The sequence below is a fragment of the Artemia sp. Qi Xiang Cuo genome, chromosome 8, assembly GCF_049724085.1.
Source record: "Artemia sp. Qi Xiang Cuo chromosome 8, ASM4972408v1, whole genome shotgun sequence".
NCBI classification, from domain to species: domain Eukaryota; kingdom Metazoa; phylum Arthropoda; class Branchiopoda; order Anostraca; family Artemiidae; genus Artemia; species Artemia sp. Qi Xiang Cuo.
In genome coordinates, this window is record NC_142801.1 from 54528402 (window position 1) to 54551960 (window position 23559).

Sequence of the window (23559 nt, forward strand, 5' to 3'; positions counted from 1 at the left end):
CTTTCAGTTTATGTTTATCATAAGACTCGAAGCAGAGACATCCTTCAAGTTCTGAATAAAAGTGGTTCTGGGGTATTGTACGATACCATTCGACGACTCCTAGCAACAGCGGTAGACGAAGTGAGGACTCACACCACAGCAGACAGCGTCTATGTTCCTCCTGGCATAATAAAAGATGATGATTCTTTGATCCAATTCATGCACGACAACCTCAACTTTCTATGGTCCTCCCTCGATGGCACATCGACTCATATTACTAGTATGGCAATGGTGCAGACCTCGGAGCTCTCAAAGGACACCCAATCAAAAGTCGCCGTGTCATCTAAGCGCCAGAGAAACAGGCCAGTTGAATGTCTACCGTAAGAAAAGCTTGAAATCTAGTGTCAGGGATCGAAGATCTTAAGGAAAACGATGATCGAGAAAGAACTCCTTCCTGTTAACTTACTTCACGAGACTCCAAAATAAATTAGACACCTGGACAAGGCAATAATGCTGGCTAGAGAATGCCCAACACAGCTTGTGGCCACAGAAGAAAGTCCCCCATCGTTACCAAGCTATCGAACCATTTGCAGTAAAATCTCGAAGGAAAATGTTCCTAAAAGCAACGTGTTTTACTAGCCTTTCCTTCATGAAGCACCAATGAAACAACCATGCAACAGTCGAAAAATCTCTGCGAACGTTCATGGCGATAAGTAAAGCTGTCGGATGTGACGATACGGTGGTCACGCAAGATCTCTTCATTTATCAGCTAGCACAGGGAGTGAAAAGTAAATACCCGGATGACTTCAAAAACGTAATCCTACGGATAGGAGGCTTCCACCTCCTGCTCAACTATCTCAAGGCAGTTGGTAAGATATTGGACAGCTCCAGACTCAAAGAGATTATAGTGCAGGCAAAGCTGCTGCTTCCTGGTACTTGCGAAAAGGTATTTCAAGGGAAAGGCTACTACCAAGCTTTCAAAGCCTACTGCATACTGTACGAGGTCTTGCTAGCCCTCTACTGGGAGTCCTTGGAAGAGTGTTACTCCGAAGCACAAGAAGACTTATCCCGTATGGACCAGCTGGGTAGTGCCATTGAGTTATTCAGGACTTCATTGGCAAACGGTGCTGACGTGCGAACTGCACTTCAGGAGGCAAACGATACCTTGATCACTTTGGCTCCCATAATGAATGCCTTCGACACCCTGCGAAATGCGTCACCCACGTTTGCTTTCTGGCGGCAGTTCTTGGAAATACTTGAAATAGCGATGCAATTCATTCATGCTGAACGAGACCTGTGACTGGGAGTCTCATTTGACAGCAACTACTCGGATATTGCCATACTTGGCAGTGGCTGACCATCCTCAGTATACAAGATGTCTCATACAGTACCTATCAGACATGCGAAGTTTACCACAAATCTTTCCTGATGTACACAGGAAATTCATGAAAGGATACTTCGCAGTAAAGAGAACGCATACAAAGTTCACAGCCACCTGGTCCGATCAGATGCTGGAATGTACAGTGAACAAGGATGCAAAGACGACGGCCGGAATAATAAGAGAACAAATGGATGAGAGACAGAATGAAGCTTAGATTCTTACCTTGCCGATTTCAGCTGCCATCATAAATTGTTTCCTGCAAGTAGTTAACGTATCCACAGAGATATTGAAACATCATGAAGACAATCAGTCGACGACGACGCGATTACAACTTTCGTGAGATAGAGTTCGAGACATTTTCACTACATGTGGCAATCCGTTCAGCAGAGTGGACTTTGACCTAGTGAATATTGTTACGTCAGAAGTTGTGGACGATGAGAAGGTTCTTTCTGATATTACTTGCGTAGCCACAAAAGAAAAGAGGTGGTTGAGGATTTTCTGTGCAACAGGAAAGAAGATGTGAAAAAGGTTGCAGTCCGAACTTAGAGAAAACTCAGAAAGTGAAGGGTGTCCCTAGAACCGATCTCCTGAGCTCTGAAGTAACAGCCTTGAAGAGAATCATTACTGCTCAGTAGAGCTACGGCAAAGAAGAGGAGAAACCAGTTGTAAAGATCCGCACAAAAGAGATTCTTCCTTTCCCTCTATCCATTTTTGAACATCTTCCGCAACAATCAACCAAGACATCCTCTGGCTGGAAAATGAGGACGGGGAACAAAGCTGTGCTGTTGAACTGGATAAGAAAAAAGAAGGACTTGCAGCTTGGCCAGCGACTTTGAAATCCAAAGAAACAACATCAGCTACAGTAAGCATCATTGACCTAATGTCCAAGATAAGGTCATATCGGTCTGCCAGGTTTGAAACAGTCAAATCCTTCGCAGAAAGATTGCTTCTATTGTTGCTGAATGATCTTCCAGTGGGTATTCCTGAAGTCCACATTGTCGCAGATCGGTACGACGGGCTGTTTGGGAAGCTCACGGACACCCGAGAGCCGATCTCCTTGAAATCAGCATGCAGACTCTGACGAGGGAAAGGGAAAAACCTCCAGATTTCCGCTCTTAGCACAATTGAAGAATGGGATGCCGTACTTGCAAGCTCAGCGTCTAAAAGCCGGCTCCTCGAAATTTTTATGAAACCTGGGAGCAGATGGGTGATTAGCTTCTGAAAGCACTGAACCTTTTTCTCTCAGGTGGGTTCAAGGAGAGATTCAAATTGTCTCTGGTCAAGCGTGGCTGCAGTCCAACTTTACCAGAACACTGTGACTACGAGGAATGCTTGTCCTCCAGCCACGAAGAGGCTGACCAACGCCTTATGACACATGTCAAGTACGCTAGCCGTTACGCTTGTAGCATCGTTGTGCATGCCAAAGACGCAGACGTGGCAGTAGCTTGTGTTCATTTTTTTGAAGAGCTTCAAGCTGAGGGACTGAGCCAACTTTTCTTGAAGTTCCCGACATACATTATCTCAGTACACGAGCTGACGGATGGAGTTCACTTGTCCAAAGAGGAGCAGATTATGTTACCGTTCGTGCACTGTCTGTCAGGGTGTGACACAACGAACTTTTTCTTCGGCGTCGGGAAAGCTTATTTCTTAAACACCGCAGCGTCTCTAACTTTTGCCTCAAAAAAGGTGTGTGACGGAGCGGAACAAGGATGCAGAGAGGAAGCTTTTAATCAACGCGTTTAGAGAAGTTTCCGACCTATCAAAATCCCTGGACATTGAAATGTACGGTAAACAGGCCGGATTCAATTCACTGGTCAGTGTAAGGGCTTGCATTTGGTGCCAGAAACAGGATGTAAGGACTGCCACCTTCGAGCCATGCATACGAAGAGCCATATTCACTACATGGAAAATCTTGTCGTCAGTACAGGCTCGGCCAAGAATTCCAGATCTACTCCTCCATGGATGGAAGATGGCTGAAGGGGGAGTAGATGCGGTCGTCTCAAGCTGTAAAGAAGCATCAAACCTGGAAGCTTACTGCAGATGCAAAAGTGGAAGATGTAGGAAAGACTGTAGCTGCTCAAAAATGAAAGGATGTTGCAGCTCATGCTCCTGCCGTGGAACGAGGAGGGCATGCAGGGAGTCTAACCTTGCCCCATCTGAATTTTCGGAAGAAAAAAATGAGGAATATTTTTGAAAATTTTATTCGATACCTTTTACTTTTAATTACAACAGGTCCCTAATCAGTTACTTTTACCCAATTTTACGGGCAGGCCGAGTAAGACAACTCCAGTGCGCCAACTGAATCCATCTGTGAAGCAGAATTCTTTCATGTAGTAAATATATCAGTCGTATCAGTGGCAAATCAGGTCCCAAAAAGGTAATTGCAGACCCCTTAGTACACCAGAAAACATATTCTTCCATTCTAAAAAAACACTATTTTTAGTCAACATTTATTTTAAACCTATTTTTATTTTTAAGTAAAAGTTAAAAATTTTAAACAGTTAGAAAGTTTTAAGTATTCCTACCCTTTGAAGAAAAAATAAACTATGTCCATTTTCACGATACGGCTAGTGATCATTTCAGTGACACTACAAAAATAATTCGCAGACCTTTTAAAAATAATGATAGTTTATACTTTTTTTTTTTTTTAGCTCAAATTGTAGGGAATTGAATGAACTTTCTTTTCTAATATGAAAATAAAGTTTGTTAGCTTGAAGAAATTTCGAGTTTTTAGCCTTTCTTTGAGATATTAGTCGAATTTTACAGCACTTATTTTGAAACTGCGGTAAATAGAGAAAAAAATTGTGTTTTTTTGTTAATTTAAAAATCATATTCTTGTAGATCTAGATCTCCTCTTTCGATTGATATAACATTACGCCGGATTCCTCAACCCAATAACTCGCAAAAAAATCGTGAATCGCCACACTTAGTTATAGGCTAAATTTGGCATTTTTGGCCTATATCTCAGAAACGCCCAACGGCAAACATGCGCCCTACGATATTCGTTTTCAGCATGGTCGACTACCTTAGGATCCGTCCTCGGTATTTTTTTACCTTCCGGCATGGGTGGGTGCACGATACAGAATCTGGCGCCCTGACTATCATATTGACCTTATTAAATGAAAGTCTCCAGGAGTCTTGGAATCCTTAGAAAGCTCAAACACATATTTCCAGGGCCGATTCTTAGAATCTTTTTCTGCAGCCTAGTTCAGTCTTATGTTTCATATTGTTCTGTTACTTGGATGTCAACTTTTCCCTCGTCTCTGAAGCCACTTTCAAAACTTTGTGATAAAGCAAGAACTCTTATTCAGGAAACTAACCAATCTTCACTTAAACCCTTGCTTGATTTGAAATATCTCTATTTTTTTCTTGTTCATCTTTCATTTTTTTTACAGTTGCACGGCCATCTTCCTGCTGCCCTATGTAATAATATATATTTTGTTTCTGATCAATCGACATATCATCTCCACGCTTCCAACAATTTGCAGATTCTTCATACTCCATCAGTGAGATCTGACTTCAACCCACTGACAGCCAGGGTTGCCACCAGACCAAAAAATATCGTAACGTCCAAACTCTTAAAAACGTAACTTTTTCGTAACTTTTGATAGGAAAGTCTCTTTTCAAGGCAGGGTGCCTTAATTTTACTATTAAGAGTGGTACTTAAAGGGGGGAGGGGACATTTGTTGCCTGTATAATTTGAAAAATACATTTTTACGTAATCTCATTGAAAATCTTCCCTCCAACTTTTTAAAGGTGCCTAAAAAGTATACAATAATAACAATTCATGCTTCTTTACCTTCAGGAAATTCCTATTTATTGAACTGTAAGTGCTGCTTCCAGTTTACCTGCACAACAAAAAGACACCCCCCCTCCCTCGATGCGTGTATATAACCCCAGGCTACTATTTGGCTTTTTTGTTGTTGTTGTTTTTAATTGCCATTGTTGGTGTTTTAAACCAAAAGTTGATGAGCAATACGTACAAGATAAAAGACAAATCAATAAACAAAGGACAATTTAGAGTTTTTCAGAAAAGATGATAACCAACTAGATTTTTTGGTAAATTTCAACAAAAACGATCTTAATAAATCTAGCTTCTTAAAAAGACCCAAAAATCATTTTAATCGCTCCCTTCCCGTCTAACATTTTAGATTGGCTCTGTCTCAGTTTCACCTCCTCAATATTAAGACTTGCATTGTTCCAATATAAATATTTGAGCAATCCCAAGTGAAAGAAGTTTTTGTTTTGTTTTTATTTTATCAAACAATAAATATTTCAATCGTTGTCTTTAGTTCTAATACGAAACAGCAGTTATTTTACATAAAATGCCTTTTTCTGTTTGTAATTTAAATCGTAACTCCCTACCAAAAGAAAGCAAGAAATAAGAGAAGAGTTCACACAATTCAACCCCAAGAATGTTGTCAATATCAGCTGCTCATAATCCCATATAAAAAGAGCAAATTTTGTATATAACCGGATATTATGTCTAACCAATCAGAAGGGAGAGTGAGGTTATTACGGTTTACGCAAAGAATAATATATATATATATATATATATATATATATATATATATATATATATATATATATATATATATATATATATATATATATATATATATATATATATATATATATATATATATATATATATATATATATATATATATATATATATATATATATATATATATATATATATATATATACATATATATATATATCATCGGTACTTGTCAATTAGCTGGTACACACGCAAAATAGATGCTAAAGGAAACTAGTCAAACCGGTATCAGTCAATAGAGAATTGGATCGCAAAGCGTGGTTTGTCATTGCGTTTACAATATTTAACTGTTTTTTTGGTTTAGGGGGAAAAGTACCTAGGTTAGGTTATGTATTTAATATATAATAATGCTTTACCCCCCCCCCCCCTAATGTGCAAATATATAGCCCAAATTTGTTTTCAAACTATCATATTTTCATCCAATTTTGTTTTATTTCATTAGCATTAATCAAACTTGACCTCTCGCGTGTGTATCAGCTAATTGGCAAGTACCATATCATCTTATAATCACTTTTTAAAAAGAAATTATAAAAATTTTTTTATTAGTATATACCTGTTTTTATTATAAATTTTCCTTCCTGACTTCAGCTAACTCTTTCTCCATGTTAATTAAAAAAAACTGTTTCCACAAAATATGTTTTTCAAAGAAAAGTAAAGAACTCCATTAAACCAAAAATGAGCAAAAACAAAATCCAATAATCTACCAAGCATGAAACTACCACAAATCAGCATCGATGAATAAATGAAACCCAAAACGAACAGAAATTACTATAAATAACCGAGTCAAACTCAAAACGAGCAGAAATTAACATGAGTAGGGCTCAAAACCCCTATGTCTTCCCAAGGCCAGAACATAATTAGCACTTTACTGGAAAAAATGTAAATGTTTTTACTTTTATAGCTTTTATAAATCAAATGATATTAACATTTTGATTAACAAATATCAATATATGTATATTAAACTGGCAATGCACATTCCATTTGTATTTTTTTCAGTTAAGTGCAAATCTCAAAATTTCAAAATTTTAATTTTTCAAAATTTTGTTTGGATTTCTTTAAGGAAATGGTGGGCGTGGAAGGGGTGTTAATTGCCTTAAAATCACTTTCGACTATTAAGAATGGCACAAGCCAATCCAATTTCCAATTGAATGAGCCATTTTCGAAGTTTCTACGACAACTTCTTCGATACGAAGTGCCCTGCTCTAAAGGGATAAAAAATAAATGATACATTGTCCCAAAATCGTTCTTATATGCCCTCAGGGCATAACTTAAAAACCTTGCCCCGAGGGTTGTGGGGGAGTGCCCTCCTCAAAAACATATTTTCTATCTGGAAATCAACTACGCTGAACAAAATGGCTGTCTCAAAATTTTGATTGGATGTGTTTGGGGGAATGATGGGCGTGGTGGGGCTAGTTGTCCTCCAATCACTTTTGGCTATTGAAAAGGGCACTAGCCACTCCAATTTCCAATCGAATGAGCCCTTTTTCTACGACAATTCCTTCGATACGAAGTGCCCGGGTATGGAGAAAAAAAACAACACGTTGTGACCACATCGTTCTTTACTGTAGCACGGGGTTAGTTGCCCTCAAATCACTTTAGAATATTAAAAAGGGCACTAGCCCTTCGAATTTCCAATCGAATAGTAGTAAGGCATCAATTCGCGCTGAATACACATGTACTTACACAAGCCTGAGGCATGGATATGCGTGCAGTTTAACCGGTGCATTGGCTTACCAGGGTCAGTCACCTATTACTACGAACGGTACATGCCTTACCAGACGGGTTTCTGGGCTAATAGGTGTATGGAAATACTGTGGGTACGCAGACACGTTTGGTGGGTATAATCTGGTTTGGTGGGTATACTCTGGTTTGATGGGTATAGTCTGGTTTAGTTTTTCAAAGAGAGTGAGTATTTGTCATTTTTGCAAAAAGGGATAAGGAATTCGCAAATTGCACACTATGAACGATATTAATTAATGTTTTGAGTAATAGGAGTGTGAATAATTCTAATTAGTGATTGGATAATTTTTAACAAGAAATGACTGAAAAGTGTTTTGGAGGAGATGGGGTGATTGTGTACTGTATAATACACAAGTGATGGTTTGCACAGTGTTGCCAATTTTAAATAGTTTAGAAATAAAAAAAATTAACAAGAAATGGCTGAAAAGTGTTTTGAGGGAGTTGAGTTGCACGAGGGTTGAGTAGCACGAGGGTTCAGTTACATGCGGATTCAGTTACACGGGGATTAGTTAAATGGGGTCGAGTTGCACGTGGGTTCAGTAGCACGGAGGTTCAGTTGTACGGGGTTTTGGTTATACAGGGATTCAGTTACATGGGGGGTTCAGTTGCACGGGGGTTTAGTTAAATGGGGCTTGGGGGGGTTGCAATGAGTTGCACGGGGGTTGAATTGCACGAGGGATTCAGTTGCACGGGGGGTTCAGTTACATGCGGATTCAGCTACACGGGGATTAGTTAAATGTGGTTGAGCTGCATAGTCTCGTTGGAAAAAATTGGAGTTCATACTTAAAAAGTTCTATTAAGAGCTATTGCTAGGGAAATGGCTCATTTTTGAATCAAAACTATGCTTTTCCGACTGAAGATACACATTTGAATCAGAAAATGTGAAAATGTATACAATTGAAACAGAGAAGTGTGTTTTGACGATATTTTCTATATTTTCGTCTGAAAAATAGGAGTTCACGCTTAAAAAGTTCTATTAAGAGCTATTTTTATGGAAATGCTTTTACAATCGGATTACAATTAACATTTGCAAAAAGGGGTAATGGGATTTGCGAATTGGAGGAGATGGGGTGATTGTTTACTGTATAATACACAAGTGATATTTTGGAGAGTATTGTCAATTTAAAATAGTTTAGAAATAAAAAAAAATTAACAAAAAATGACTGAACAGTGTTCTGAGGGAGTTGAGTTGCCCGCGGGTTGAGGTGCACGAGGGGTCAGTTAAGGGGGTACAGTTACACCGTGGTTCAGTTAAATGAGGGTGGAGTTGCACGAGGATTCAGTAGCACGATGGTTTAGTAGCACGGGGGGTTCAGTTGTACGGGTTTTCGGTTATACAGGGGTTCAGTTACATGGGGGGTTCAGTTGCACGGGGGTTTAGTTAAATGGGGCTTGAGTTGCACGGGAGTTGAGTTGCACTCACCTGCCCAGAGTCTCAGGCAAGTGACCCTAAATTTGAAAAAGTGGAAATTGGCACAGATTTTCTAAACTGAGCTGGAAAAAATTGGAGTTCACACGTAAGAAGATCCATTAAGAGTTATTTTTTGTGGAAAATGAATCATTTTGGAACCAAAACTATGTTTTTCTGACTAAAAATACACAATTGAATCAGGCAAATGTATCTTGATCGTATTTTCTATAATTTTGCTGCATGAAATGGATTTCACACTTAAAAAGTTTCATTAGGAGCTATTTTTATGAAAATGGCTCATTTCGATCCAAAACCACGCTTTTCTGACTGAAGATCCAAGAAATGGGTTTTTGATCAAATTTTCTATAATTTCGACTGAAAAATAGGAGTTCACACTTAAAAAGTTCTATTAAGAGCTATGAATTGCTTTCGAAAACCCCAAATGAATTAGTTGAAAATAATGTTTTAACAAGAAATGTCTGAAAAGTTTTTTTTTGGGTGGTTGGGGTGATGACAGAGTGGATGTCTTAGACTAGTTATAGTGCTGTACTCTGGCATGAATTGCTTTCGAAAACCCGGATGAATTAGTTGAAAATATAGTTTTAACAAGAAATGTCTGAAAAGTATTTTTTTGGGGGGAATCTGAGCTAATTAGGGTTTTTGACCGTAAACTCTAGTTTTTTACAAGAAAATTATGGAAAATACAATTCTCTGGTTCAAATGTGAAACTTAAGTGCTTTCTAGGATCGAAAAAATAAACTATTTCTGTAAAATCTGAGCTAATAAGGGTTTTTGACCGTAAATTCTAGTTTTTTGCAAGAAAATTATATGGAAAATACAATTCTCTGGTTCAAATGTGAAACTTAAGTCCATTTTTGGATCGAAAAAATAAACTATTTACGTAAAATCTGAGCTAATAAGGGTTTTTGACCGTAAACTATAGTTTTTTGTAAGAAAATTATGGAAAATACAATTCTCTGATTCATAGGTGAAACTTAAGTCCATTTTTGGATCGAAAAATAAAACTATTTCTGTAAAATCTGAGCTAATAAGGGTTTTTGACTGTAAGCTCTAGTTTGTTGTAAGAAAATTATGGAAAATACAAAATGTCTGAAAAGTATTTTTTCGGGGGGTGGGGGCGATGACAGAGTGGATGTCTTAGACTAGTTATAGTGCTGTACTCTGGCATGAATTGCTTTCGAAAACCCGGATGAATTAGTTGAAAATAAAGTTTTAACAAGAAATGTCTGAAAAGTATTTTTTTTTGGGGGGGGGGGGAATCTGAGCTAATTAGGGTTTTTGACCGTAAACTATAGTTTTTTGTAAGAAAATTATGGAAAATAGCATTCTCTGGTTCAAATGTGAAACTTAAGTCCATTTTCGGATCGAAAAAATTAACTATTTCTGTAAAATCTGAGCTAATAAGGGTTTTTGACCGTAAACTGTAGTTTTTTGCAAGAAAATTATGGAAAATACAATTCTCTGGTTTAAATGTGAAACTTAAGTCCATTTTTGGATCGAAAAAATAAACTATTTCCGTAAAACCTGAGCTAATAAGGGTTTTCGACCGTAAACTATAGTTTTTTGCAAGAAAATTACCGAAAATACAATTCTCTGTTCCATAGGTGAAACTAAAGCCCATTTTTGGATCGAAAAATAAAACTATTTCTGTAAAATCTGAGCTAATAAGGGTTTTTGAGTGTAAACTCTAGTTTGTTGAAAGAAAATTATGGAAAATACAATTCTCTGGTTCAAATGTGAAACTTAAGTCCTTTTTGGGATTGAAAAATAAAACTATATCCGTAAAATCTGAACTAATAATTCAATATTTTTTTCATAAAAACAAACTATTTTTTTTTTAAACTTCAAAATTTTTCAACTTTATTTATTTTTTTCTTTTTGTATGTATCTTAAAATGTCAAAGTATGCTTACGGTTCTAACAATTGTGCTCTATGATTGGTTAGAGACACGATGTGACTTTCCCACTGGTATTCTATGACCGCTTATCGTCACTACCTAGTCTACTGCATGTATTAAATCAGTATTTTTTACACAGTGGAACGATAAACACATAATTCATATCTTTAAAAAAAGAAAGTGAAGATGGAACATTTTAATAGAGTGTGTTCACATAAAAAGGTTATTGTAGCATTGAATGCTGACCAGGAGAAGTATTTAAACTATGAAACAAGTACAAGTGGTAGCACTATTGGAAATGTATGCATGCATTGTCATGACAGTAAGGAATTAAATTTCTTTGGGATACCGAAAAAATTCAACTCTTATGATGGTGGTTATGCGAGATTGAGATCTCTAGAGATGATTGCACTCAAAGAGAATGCTAACATAAAAATAATTGTTGATGATAGAGGACAACTCCTTGCTACTGCTGCAGGTAACACATTACCTACGGATACATCCAATCATCAGCTTTTGGGTATTAGCATTCAACGGAAGGCTAATAAAAGAAAGGCCTACTCTGCTACTAATATCGTAAACCATATCTTGTTTACGTGCCGAAACTGCTACCTGTGTAAAAATAATGTGTTAATTGACAGTAAAATTGCAAGAAAAATAAAAATGGCATTGTCAAAAAATATCACTACGGAATATAAAGATGAAACGATGAAGAACAAAGAACCAGCAAACATTACTGGCATTGATCAAACAGTCAATGAATCAAATAATAGCAAAGACGAAAAGCATATTGAGCCTGTTCATGGGACACCAGTAAAAATTGTGTATGATTCAAAATGGAATAATGATTAATCTACTGATTACGAACTAAGAGAAGACAATAACTACAATATCAAGAGAGAACATGGTGAACTATTTTATGGAACAGATTCAAAATATCCAAAGTTAATCATTGATATTAATAATGTATCATAATATATTTTTGTATTAATATTCTACATAGCATTATTTCATTAAAAATATTACATTGCTATGTGTTCATTATTTTTTAGAGTAAGCTAGCATATCAAGCGTTTAGAATGTATATTAAAACATCGGAGATGTAGGAAAAGGAATTTGCGTACATCTATTGTCAGACACACTATTTCTGTAAAATCTGAGCTATTAAGGGTTTTTGACCGTAAACTCTAGTTTTTTTGTAAGAAAGTTATGGAAATACAATTCTCTGGTTCAAATGTGGAACTTAAGTCTATTTTTGGATCGAAAAATTAAACTATTTCCGTAAAATCTGAGCTAATAAGGCTTTTTCGACCGTAAACTCTAGTTTCTTGTAAGAAAATTATGTAAAATACATTTTTTGTCTGTATCTTAAAATGACAAAATATCATTCTTGAATTCACCTCTTGGAAAACAATACAGAAATTAAGAAAAAAAAATGTAATTTCCAGACTTCATTTGCAAACAATAGATACCGAGAGTTCTATGACCCCTCCCCACAATGACTTATAAGGGTTTTATTACTCCTCCCCACGATGAACTGAGATGGTTTTAGGAGTCATCCCTCTAGCCATAACTCTATTCAACCTTGAGCGAAGGTATAAAAGTTTGATGATGTATTTCTCTTCTTAACAACTATATTAATAGCTTCCAAGATGATAGGACTGTATGACACAGAATTTATCGGTTTGAAAAAACCATCTTGTGGTGTTATATTTGAATGTGCATTTTTATTATTGTCAATGAGACTCGAAGAAATTGACTGTTATCATTGGATGGTGAACTATAACATGTTTGAGTATGATAAAACCTTGTGGAGTACTACATTACATCATACGAACAGACTGGGATTCTATGATAGAGTGATTACACCACTTAAAAATAGTGGTCAGGAACTGAGAAATGTCAAGGAGGAAGTCAGTGAAATTTGCAGCTTTTTCGGGGTTGAAGCACTCTATGTAAAGGGTAATGTACCTACAGATAAAGTCTTAATTCAAAAGTGTGACCCTAGGATTCCACTTTTCAATCTAGAAGAATTTAAGTGTCCTAAATCTGAAGGGGTTTATCATCGTCCTGAAGACGAGGTCAGGTTCTTCGCGCACTGGATACCTAAGGACATGCCTGATCGTGATAAATGCATAAGACATGGTAAAAACTATTCTACATCATGGGACCATCGTTTCTGGATGCCTAAGAGTGAACGTGTGTATGACTATGTGTCATAATATAATTTTGTATTAATATTCTACATAGCATTATTTCATTAAAAAATATATTATGCATTACATTGTTATGTGTCCATTATTTTTAGAGTAAGCTAGCATATCAAAAGTTTAGAATGTATTAAAACATCGAAGATGTGAGAAAAGGAATTTGCATACATTTTATTGTCAGACACATGGGATAACATTGACAAAATCTAGGTATCAGAATGAATAAATTCTTTATCAACATCCGTTATTGGATATTTCATTATGTTATTATGAAAAAATTGTAAGTAAGTAGGTAAGTAAGTAAGTAAGTAAGTAAGCAACAAACTCTTTCTCGAATTCATCTCTTGGTTACACAATACAGAAATTTTATTATAGGAAATTATAAAAAAAAATAGAAGAAACTCTCTATTAAGATTCGTTATCGATTGAACTCGCTTCCTAGACAGACAATACAGCAATTTCACAAAATATAATTGTAAGAGTGATTAAATTCAATATCAACATCCATTTCTCGGATACATCGGAAAAAGTTGCCACAATCAAAGTACCGGAAAGAATAAATTAATTTTCAAAGTTTTTATCGGATACATCAGATAACAGTCATAAAATCCAAGTTCTATTCGTTTTGGCTTCATGTGTTGTTACGTTGAATTTAGATTAGACCGGTTTTTCTTTTAATTTTGGCTTCATGTGCTGTTACGTTGAATTTAGATTAGACCGGTTTTTCTTTCTATAGTAGAGACTAGCGTGTATTTTTAGAGTAGAAAAAAAATTCTGGTTAGTCTGAAGTTGATTGTCTGAAAATTATTTTTTTGGGGGGGGAGATACACAATTGGCTTAAAAAAAAGCAGAACTTTTAAAATCACAACAACTGAATATAAGTAAATAGTTCCGTTGTTTTTTTTTGTTAAACATGATTGGCTGAAATAAAAGCGGAACTTTTAAAGTCACAACAACTAAAGATCAGTAAATGATTCCTGTGTTTTTTTTTGTTGAACACAACACAATTGGTTGGAACAAAAGCAGAACTTTTAAAATCACAACAACTGAAGGTCAGTAAAAAAAAACCTAAAATAATGTCATGTTCCGGGTATTGAGAAGAAAAAATAAAATAAAAAATAAATAATACATTGTGCTCACATCGTTCATTACTCAGGCAGCACTATCGCGCTGCCAATAATATTTTCAGTATGGTGAGGTGACTAACCGACTATTGTCACTTGTAACTAGACAAATGATAATCTTATGCCTATGAGAGCGAATGTTATCTTAACTTACTATGCGAGTAAGCGAAGTGGATATTTTCTCATCCTAAAAAGTGAGTGAATGTGTGATAAGATTAAATGCCCGCGATGTGAAAGAATGTCGATACTCATGTCAGTGTAATTAAAATGGGAACAGCGGCTTTTTTCACGGGAAAAAAAATTACTCGGAAAATGTGAAACTTACTCATTATTCAAAAGCGTAACATAATTGTAACATAAATTCAAAAACGTAACAAACCTGTAACGTTTTTAGAACAGTCACGTAAACCGTACCGTTTTATTCAAAACGTACCAAAAATGGTACGAACGTAACCTCGTCGGCAACCCTGCTGACAGCTTGCAACAGGATCTGGAACACGCTCTCAGAGTCCGCGCGAGGCTGCCACTCCTTTGGTATGTTAAAAAATTATGTTAGAAAATTTTTAGCTAGTTAATAAGTTTTTTTCCGGTTTCCCTTGGATTTGATGTCTCTGTATTGAGTTGAATGTTTAATTGAGATGGTGAAATCATGCGCTACCCCCTGCCTAGTTTGTCATTTTGGAGATTGTTAAGGTGGGCAACTGGATTTTTTTTTGAATTTTGTTTATGTTTTTTTTATTTTGGTATTTTTTCTCCCCTGTTCTTTCCCGGCCATGGAGCCTTATGGGGGAGATCGTGTTCAAGTAGTTTTTCGTTTATGAATTCTATTGTTAAATAAATAACTCAGAACCCTGGCAGTATATTAAACTGCTATTTAAACAACCTGTGTACTTTTCTTTCAAGCTAAATCAAAATCGCTTTGACGTCATGCTTGATGTCTTATCATTAAGTTTTTCAAATATTCCGGAGAGATTCTGACTCACACGATATGCCCCATAGTTATGCTTATAGATTTACCACTGGAATAGATACCAGATAAATTAGAAAAAGCATTTCAATGCATAAGCAGGGAAACTCATCATACTTTTAACAAGAATACAGTTAAACTCCTAGAGACGGCACTGAAAACCCCTACCTTTATATTTAGAAAAATAACATTTGTTCGGTATTTTTATTAAAAAAGGACTTGTTCTTTGGTACTCCCATTGAGAAAAATAAATCCCATCGAAAAAAAAATCCCCCAAATTTTCAAAAAGACAAAGATTTTAAACATTTTTAATGCTTTATAACATAATATAGAAAACAAAAGCCAAAATCTATGGAAGCAAGAATATTTTCAAAATTCACAGAAAGACGAATTTTTAAACAAGAAAAGAAAATAGTTATCATTACTGATTGCGGCGATTCAATGCGAAAAGTCAAAATAATTTTAACATTATTTTGGTAACATTGCTCATCGCAGCGTTCACAACTAGTTACAATAGGATGTATGTAAATAACAACTTTCGCTGATATAAGACATTTTTTTCTCTATAACGGAAGCTTAATCACTGTCTCGTTTTTACACCAATCAAAAACCGCAAGCACTTAATATTTGGCACGTGACGCTAAAACTGCAGTTATTGGATTGAAGACAAATACAGCTTAGAAGGAGTTCAGTGGACTGGAATAACAAGAGCCTATCTCTACACGAAAATGACAGATACGCAGATGTGCCTCCTATACCCCTTTTATTACTGTTTTCTAAAAGCAACTTTGGAGGACGGTATAAACATAGACGTATAGATTTGTAATAGATTATGGATAGCATGTGTTTTGGCAAGCTCCGTGGACTTTTTCTTCCTTACCATCAGCAAAGTTTTTTTACGGTGCTTGAAACAGGCAAAACCAGTTATTTACGTTTGCTTCTCTATTATCCCCTTTGATCGTCATTATTCTTGTTAGAAGCCTCATGAGTTTATCTGATTACGGACTAAAACGCTATTTCTATATTACCTGGTATTCCGGTAACAGATGAATAGGTAGAACTAGTGGGCGGAGTAGTATTAGTCAGAATCTCTAGGGGTTTTTTGAAAAACCAATCCCTTTGAACCAAATAAACTCCTTTTTGTTGTGATTTATTAAAAATATTCATTACACTCTGCAAACAACATAATAAAAAGTAAGTGGTAATCGTAATTGATTAGATTACTAAACAATGCCTGTGGTTAAGGTAGGAAACAAGGTTAGCAGTTGACTCGGTCTGGAATCGTGAGTTCAAGAGGGTTATAACTTATCCCAATTTATACGAATTATTTGTTGAAAACCGATGGACCTTTACCTAAGGAGCAACTATAAAACTATAAGACTATAGGAAAAACTATAAGAGAACATAATATCAAACGGGACATAGATTACACAGGTAATATTAGTGTCTATAAATTATTGGCGAAACCAATGGATTTTTGAAGATCTTGAGAGTTCAGAGGGCGAAACTAGATTTGAAAATTATGGCAGACCTAAACAAGACTAATGCCTAGGTCCCATTATAGCAACATTTGTCGATAAAAATCAAAATTACGCAAGACTACAGCGCCAATTATGTACGCCATTCATAATTTCTCGAGTTGAACTTTCAAGCATACAATTCTTGATTGACAAATCAGAGTCGAGATTCAAGGTAAAATGTTTAGAAACTAGAAGCGATGGAAGGTTGGAATACCAATTTTTCTAATCTGTAATAGGAATTTAACAAAAGTGTAGAAGACATAGTATTAGTAGAGCAGAGTTAGAAACAAATTAGTGTTGGTGTAAACTTTTTAAACCAATTTCTTGCAATTTTAATCTTCCGCTTCTGAAATACAAATATGGCGCTAAAATCAAGAAAAACCCCCATATCCTTCATAAAATTGTTTTTTTTTTATCAACAGATGTGACTATGGTGCGTTTAGGGCATAGGACACAAAAAGAATAAATGAGGACGAAGAGGCGATGTAGAAAGCGGCAAAATTAACAGAGTGAATAGCTTTACTTTATTAGTAAGGATTGCAGATACAATGAGCATGTAAAAGTAGAACAGCTGATGTCGGGGATAAAAGCAGGCAGATATGTCTCAGAACTAAAACTGTTTTAGAACTGTCTTAGAACCCGTATCCATGGTATTGAAATTTGTCAAGTATAGCTTTGAAACATTGGTGCCTCGAATGGTTGAGGAAGAAACGCTAGATATTTTCAGAGGGAATTGTCTGAGGATAGTTTTGGGTGCTTCTTTCTGCTACTATTTATCAAACAATAAGCTCTATAAAATGAGGTTCAATCCCTTCCCTCAGGTTATAATGGAAGCAAGATTAAAATAGCCAAGTCACATTTTATGTGCGAAAAATTATGGGTTGCCAACAAATCGTGTTTTTTGGGCAATCCAACACGGAAAACGAATCTAGCCATCAGCAAAAGAAGGACATCTTCGAACGAGGCAGGTAGCCGTCATAAGTACAGGCTTAAACGAAGCATGAACTTCATGGGAGAGAGTAAAAAGGGAAGTTCTGGACAATGTACGGTCAGGCTGGGGAGTTTCCGGTTAAACAAATTCCCATGTAATATCTAAATTTTAGATACCAGGTGAGAGGGGGAGGAAACGCATCGGTGAGGAAATTGTACGGTGGAGGATGACCGTTCACGGCTGTACTATCCTCAGGGGTTTAGTAATGCAATTAGTTGTTGGTAGTAGGAGTAATGAATGATAATCACCAATATAGATAAACAATAAAAATCTAGCATTAATAAAAACTAAACAATAATCTAGTGATAATAATCTTGAGAAAGAAAGTAATCTGAACAAGCCCGAATAAAAAAGATGTGTTCTTTCTAGCATTTTTCTTTTATAAATCTGGTTTACAGAAGCAATAATTTGTAATAATTTGAAGTTTATGTTGCTGTTGAATTCTTAGTGTTACGTAAAATCAATTATTGCACAAGAGACGTGGTTCTAAATAATTTTTCATAGCAGTCCCTTTAAGAACCATTCACACTTTCAAGATAAAATTCTTGTGGTTTAAAATATACGGAGCTTTAACAGCATAAGGCATCCATTAAAAAAGAAGCATATTTATGATTTGATGTTATCGGGGATTTAATACCTCTTTATAGTTTGCCTTTAGTCACATTTCTACCAGTGCAGTGGTGGCTCCCTTTATTCTCACTTTATTAGATTGACTTTTTCAAAGTTCGTCTTTTACTCTTACTGTTCTTTTTTGTTTTCTGATACTATTCAAAGGTTTTTCTTTCTTCTGTTTCTATTTTTTTTTCTTGCACCGACGGCAGCAGAGAGAAGAAATCCCGGAATGTTTGCATTTTCTCCTCAATATTTGTTGACTAGCCGAAAATATTTCCTAGGTTTCACATGATTGATTTTTTTGCAATGTAAGGCCAAACGAAAAGCAGGTTATCCCCGGTTGGGCTGGGAGGATTTCGTAAGGAAAGACTTAAAGGATATGAGAAATTCCTCGGAAGGTGTACAGAGAGAGGTGTTTAATAAATTGGGATGGAAGAGGACCGTACGCAGCTATTTTAACCTCAGGCAGCTTGGTGCTGCAGTGAGTTGTTAGTAGTAGTAATAGTATATATATATATATATATATATATATATATATATATATATATATATATATATATATATATATATATATATATATATATATATATATATATATATATATATATATATATATATATATGTATAAGTAACAACCTGTATACGCAATAATAATCTATTAATATTTTTTTTATTTTATTTTATGTTAACTAGCCACTATGGCTTCAGAACATAACTTTATACCTTCATAACTTTATACTCATTGTACGTGTTTTCAAATTTCGACGATTTAATTTTCTACTGTTACGTGAGGAAAATAAAAACTTGTTTCAGTTTTTTTTTTTTGCAAAAAAAAACAGTTATTTACTCAGTCGCAGTTTTGCAAGAAATTTGCACCTTATGGTGCACACTTATCCCCCAATTCGGTCAAACTAGTTCTTTTACATGGGATTGACCAATAATAAGGGTACAGAAGTAAAGCCACCAGCTTTCAGAGAGGGTGGGGGAGTTTATATGACTAGTTCCATCCTCAAACCGTGCTAGTGTGCCCTGAAAACCCTAAAAAAGCTTGTAACCGTTTAAAAAATCACAAACATTACTTCTATTATGCTGAAATGTGCTTAAACTGGAAATGGTTAGCCTCAAACCCCTTGAAAACAAAAGAAACCTTGATATTCGTACATGGAATGATTACCACAAAACTAAGGGCAAACTTACCTGGTTTTTTGACAATATATCCCCTTGGTAATTCCCCACTTCTGTCATCAGGAACACCAATGACTGCAGCGTCAAGAACAGAAGGGTGAGATCGAAGGAGGTCTTCCAACTCATTTGGGGCTACTTGAAGTCCCTTCACCTGGATAAAGTATGGACCATAGAGCAATAATAGAGGGGGAAATGTGAACATTTTTATATTGCAATTAATGCAGCAGCGTTTATCAAACCATTCACGGTAATGAATGACATTTAAAGGGGACCATTGCCAATAACTATCACAACACTGATAAAACCCAAAAGTTTAAAAACTGTTTCACGCCTAAAACTGCTAGTGTTAGGCTAGAAGGTTGGAAACCATTTTCCTGCTGGAGAATACAAAACACCAGGGCTTTAAAAATCCCTAAGATCTCTAACTATGGTCTCGACAGACAATAGCTTTTCCCTACGCGTGGTCCATGTGCAAAGCATAGGCAGCGCAATAGTGCTGCCAAAGTAAAGAACAATGTTGGCACAATGTATCATTTTTTTTTCTAGACCAGGGCCCTTCGTATCGAAGGAGTTGTCGCAAAAGTCTCGAAAAGAGCTCATCCGATTGGAAATTGGAATGGCTAGTGCTCTTTTAATAGTCGAAAATGATTGGAAGGCAACTAACACCCCTTCCACGCCCACCATTTCCCCAAAGACATCCAATTTTGCAACTAACACCCCTCCCACGCCCACCATTTATCCAAACCCATCCAATCAAAATATTGAGATAGCCATTTGTTCTGGAAATTAGGCTTTAGAGGATACCCCCCCCCCCACAGCCTTCAAGGCAATGGTTGTAAGTTATGCCCTGGGGGCATATAAGGTTTTTTTTTTATAGAAAATGTTGTTGTAGAAACTTCAAAAAAGGCTCATTCAATTGGAAATTGAAAGGGCTAGTGCCCTTTTTTATAGGCTAGTCGAAACTGATTGAAGGACAACTAGCCCCCCTCTCACGCCCATCATTTCCCTAAACACATCCAATCAAAATTTTGAAATAGCCATTTTTTTTCGACGTAGTTGTAAGTTCTGGATATTATGTCTTTGAGGATGATACCCCCCACAACTCTCAGGGCAAGGATTGTAAGTTATGTCCTGGGAATAGAGAGCGTGGTAATAGAAACTTCGAAACTTTCTTAGGGCTAATGCTCTTTTTAATAGTCAAAAGTGACCGGAGGAAAACTAACACCCCTCCAACACCCACCATTTACCCCAAAAACATCCAATAAAAATTTTGAGATAACCGTTTTGTTCAACGTAGTTGAAAAGTCCGGAAATTATGTCTTTGAGGATGATACTCTCCCCCCACAGCCCTCAGCGCAAGGGTTGTCAGTTATACCCTGGGGCCATATAAGGTTTTATAGAAAGTGTTGGCGTAGAAACTTCAAGAAGAGCTCATTCGATTGGAAATTGAGAGGGCTAATGCCCTTATTAATAGTCAAAAGCGATCGGAGTGTGAATGCCCCCCCCCATGCCCATCATTTCCCCAAGCAATTTCGATCAACATTTTGATATAGCCATTTTGTTGAACGTAGTTGAAGGGTCTGGGAATTATGTGTTTAAGTATGACAACCCCCCGCAGCCCTCAGGGCTAAGGTTGTAAGTTATGCCCTGGGGGCATATAATATCTTATAGGAAGTGTTGTCGTAAAAATTTCAAAAAAGGCCCTTTCGATTGGAAATTAAGAGGGCTATTGCCCTTTTTAATTGTCGAAAATAATCGGAGGGAGAATCACCTCCCCCCACGCCCATCATTTCCCCAAACATTTCCGATCAACAGTTTGATACGGCCATTTGTTCAACGTAGTTGAAAGGTCTGGAATTTGTGTCTTTGAGGATGACAACCCCCCCCCCTCCATAGCCCTCAGGACAAGGGTCGTAAGTTACGCCCTTGGGGCATATAAAGTTTCGTCGTAGCTTCTTCAAAAAGGGCTCATTTGATTGAAAATTGAGAGGGCTAGTGCCTTTTTTAATGGTCGAAAGTGATCAGAGGGCAAATGTCCCCCTCCAAGCCTATTATTTCCACAAATACTTCCAATCAAAATTTTGATATTGCCATTTTGACAAGCCTATTAGAAAGGCCTGGAAATTATGTCTTTGAGGATAACAAAACCCCCCCAGCCATTAGGGCAAGGGTTGAAAGTTGTGCCCTGGGGACATATAGGGTTTTTATAGAAAGTGTGGTTATATAAACTTCGAAGGGGGCTCATTGGATTGGTAATCAGATGTTCTAGTGCTCTTTTTAAAAGTCAAAGGGATCAGAGGGCAGCTATCCGCCCCTCTACACACACGTCGTTTTGTCCCGAAATGCATTTAATAGAGATTTTGAGATAGCCATTCTATTCGAAATAGTCTAAATATCATATAACAAGGCTTTCGGGGTTGAAACAAACCCCAGAGATTAGGGGGAAGGGTTGTAAGTTATGCCCAGAGATATTTAAGGTTTTTATGGAAGGGATGGTTGTTTAACTTCAGAAAAGGCTCAGTCTTTCTCCCTGAAAAAGACTATGTCAATATAAAACGAACAGAAATTAATAAAAAAAAACTTTTTGTACAAAACAAGTTTTTCAAAAAGAAGTGAAGAACTCCATTAACCAAAAATGAACAAAAATAGAATAAAATAATCTACGAAGCATACAACTACCACAAATCAGTATAAATAAATAAATGAAACCCAAAACAAACAGAAATTAAAATAAGTCAAACTCAAAACGAGCAGAAATTAATCTGAGTAGGGTTCTAAACCCTATGCTTTCTAAAAGCCAGAATATAATTTGAACTTTACTGAAAAAAAAATCTTTTAAATGTTTTCACTTTTATAACTTAAAGAAGTCGAAAATTAATTAATACTTTAAGGAATAAATATCAGTAGTAAGCTATCTAGTACCACGACCAGTGATTGCGTAATATGCCTTACCACGGGCCAGGCATCTATATATTTGAACCCTACGCCTGAGGCATAGATATGTGTGTGTATTTTAAATGAATTGGGGTTACCAGGGTCATTTGCAAATAGGTATCATTTCTATAGAAGCTATAGTAATTAGAAATATCATGTGGAATTTGCTTGAAGGTATATACTGTGCGTACGCGCCCGTACCAAACAGGTTTTTCTGGTAGTCCCATTCTACAGGTCATTACACCTTTGCCAAGAGGAGTGAGTATAACTTGATTGGTGATTAGGATTTGAATAAAAGGAATAGTTTTCTTTACAATTCATATTAGTAAGAGAATTGAATTAAAAGAGAATAGTTTATTTGCAAGGATATTAGTGGAGAAAAAAATGAGTGGTGCATTTACACTATTGGAGATTAATGATGGAACCGACAGCAGCAGCAGCAACGATATACGGGTACCTAATGTAGCTGTGGAAATGACCGCTGGCTATAGACTATGTCTTGAATGTGACATTATGTATGCGAGATATGTGCTATCATTAAGTAAGTTTAAGCAGGAAGAGCAGTTGCGTTTTGCTGGAAAAATGAATATTCTACATATAAATAAACTTCGGTCAGCATTAGATGCCCTATCGAAATATATTTATTAGAACAAAATGCATCAGTGAATATTATTTTTTTAATTATGTTCAATAAAAATGTTTCTAAATCAAAGGTATTTTTTTTCTTTTTCTATAGTAGACAAGCGTATATTTCATAGAGTAGAAAAAATAAATTCTGTTTAGTCTGAAGTTGGTTGTGAGAGAGTTAGGACTAAAAAAAAATGGATCGATTCGAGAAAGATCGAATCATGAGGAATCTAGTTCTTATGGAAAAACGTTTGATTCTAGATTATGATTTTCTAGAGTTGTCTATTCAAAGGAAGATATTTTCTCGAGGAATGCTTGTCGATATAATGAAAACTGATTCTCCATCATTAGACTATTGTATGAAGCTTCTACATTGTGGTCCAAATGCATTTACAC

At 36.2% G+C, this 23559-nt stretch overlaps 1 protein-coding gene and 1 pseudogene across 1 annotated transcript in view; one reads left to right on the forward strand and one right to left on the reverse strand.

Annotated features, from left to right (window-relative positions):
• The window catches only part of LOC148949574 (uncharacterized), a 171369-nt gene that overhangs the window by 29875 nt on the left and 117935 nt on the right, over positions 1–23559 (reverse strand). Inside the window, exon 10 of the mRNA XM_089093600.1 lies at positions 19615–19753. Coding sequence (XP_088949726.1) covers positions 19615–19753 — 139 coding nt within the window. The remainder of the gene's footprint in view (positions 1–19614; positions 19754–23559) is intronic.
• On the forward strand, positions 2241–3554 carry LOC148949575 (uncharacterized; annotated as a pseudogene).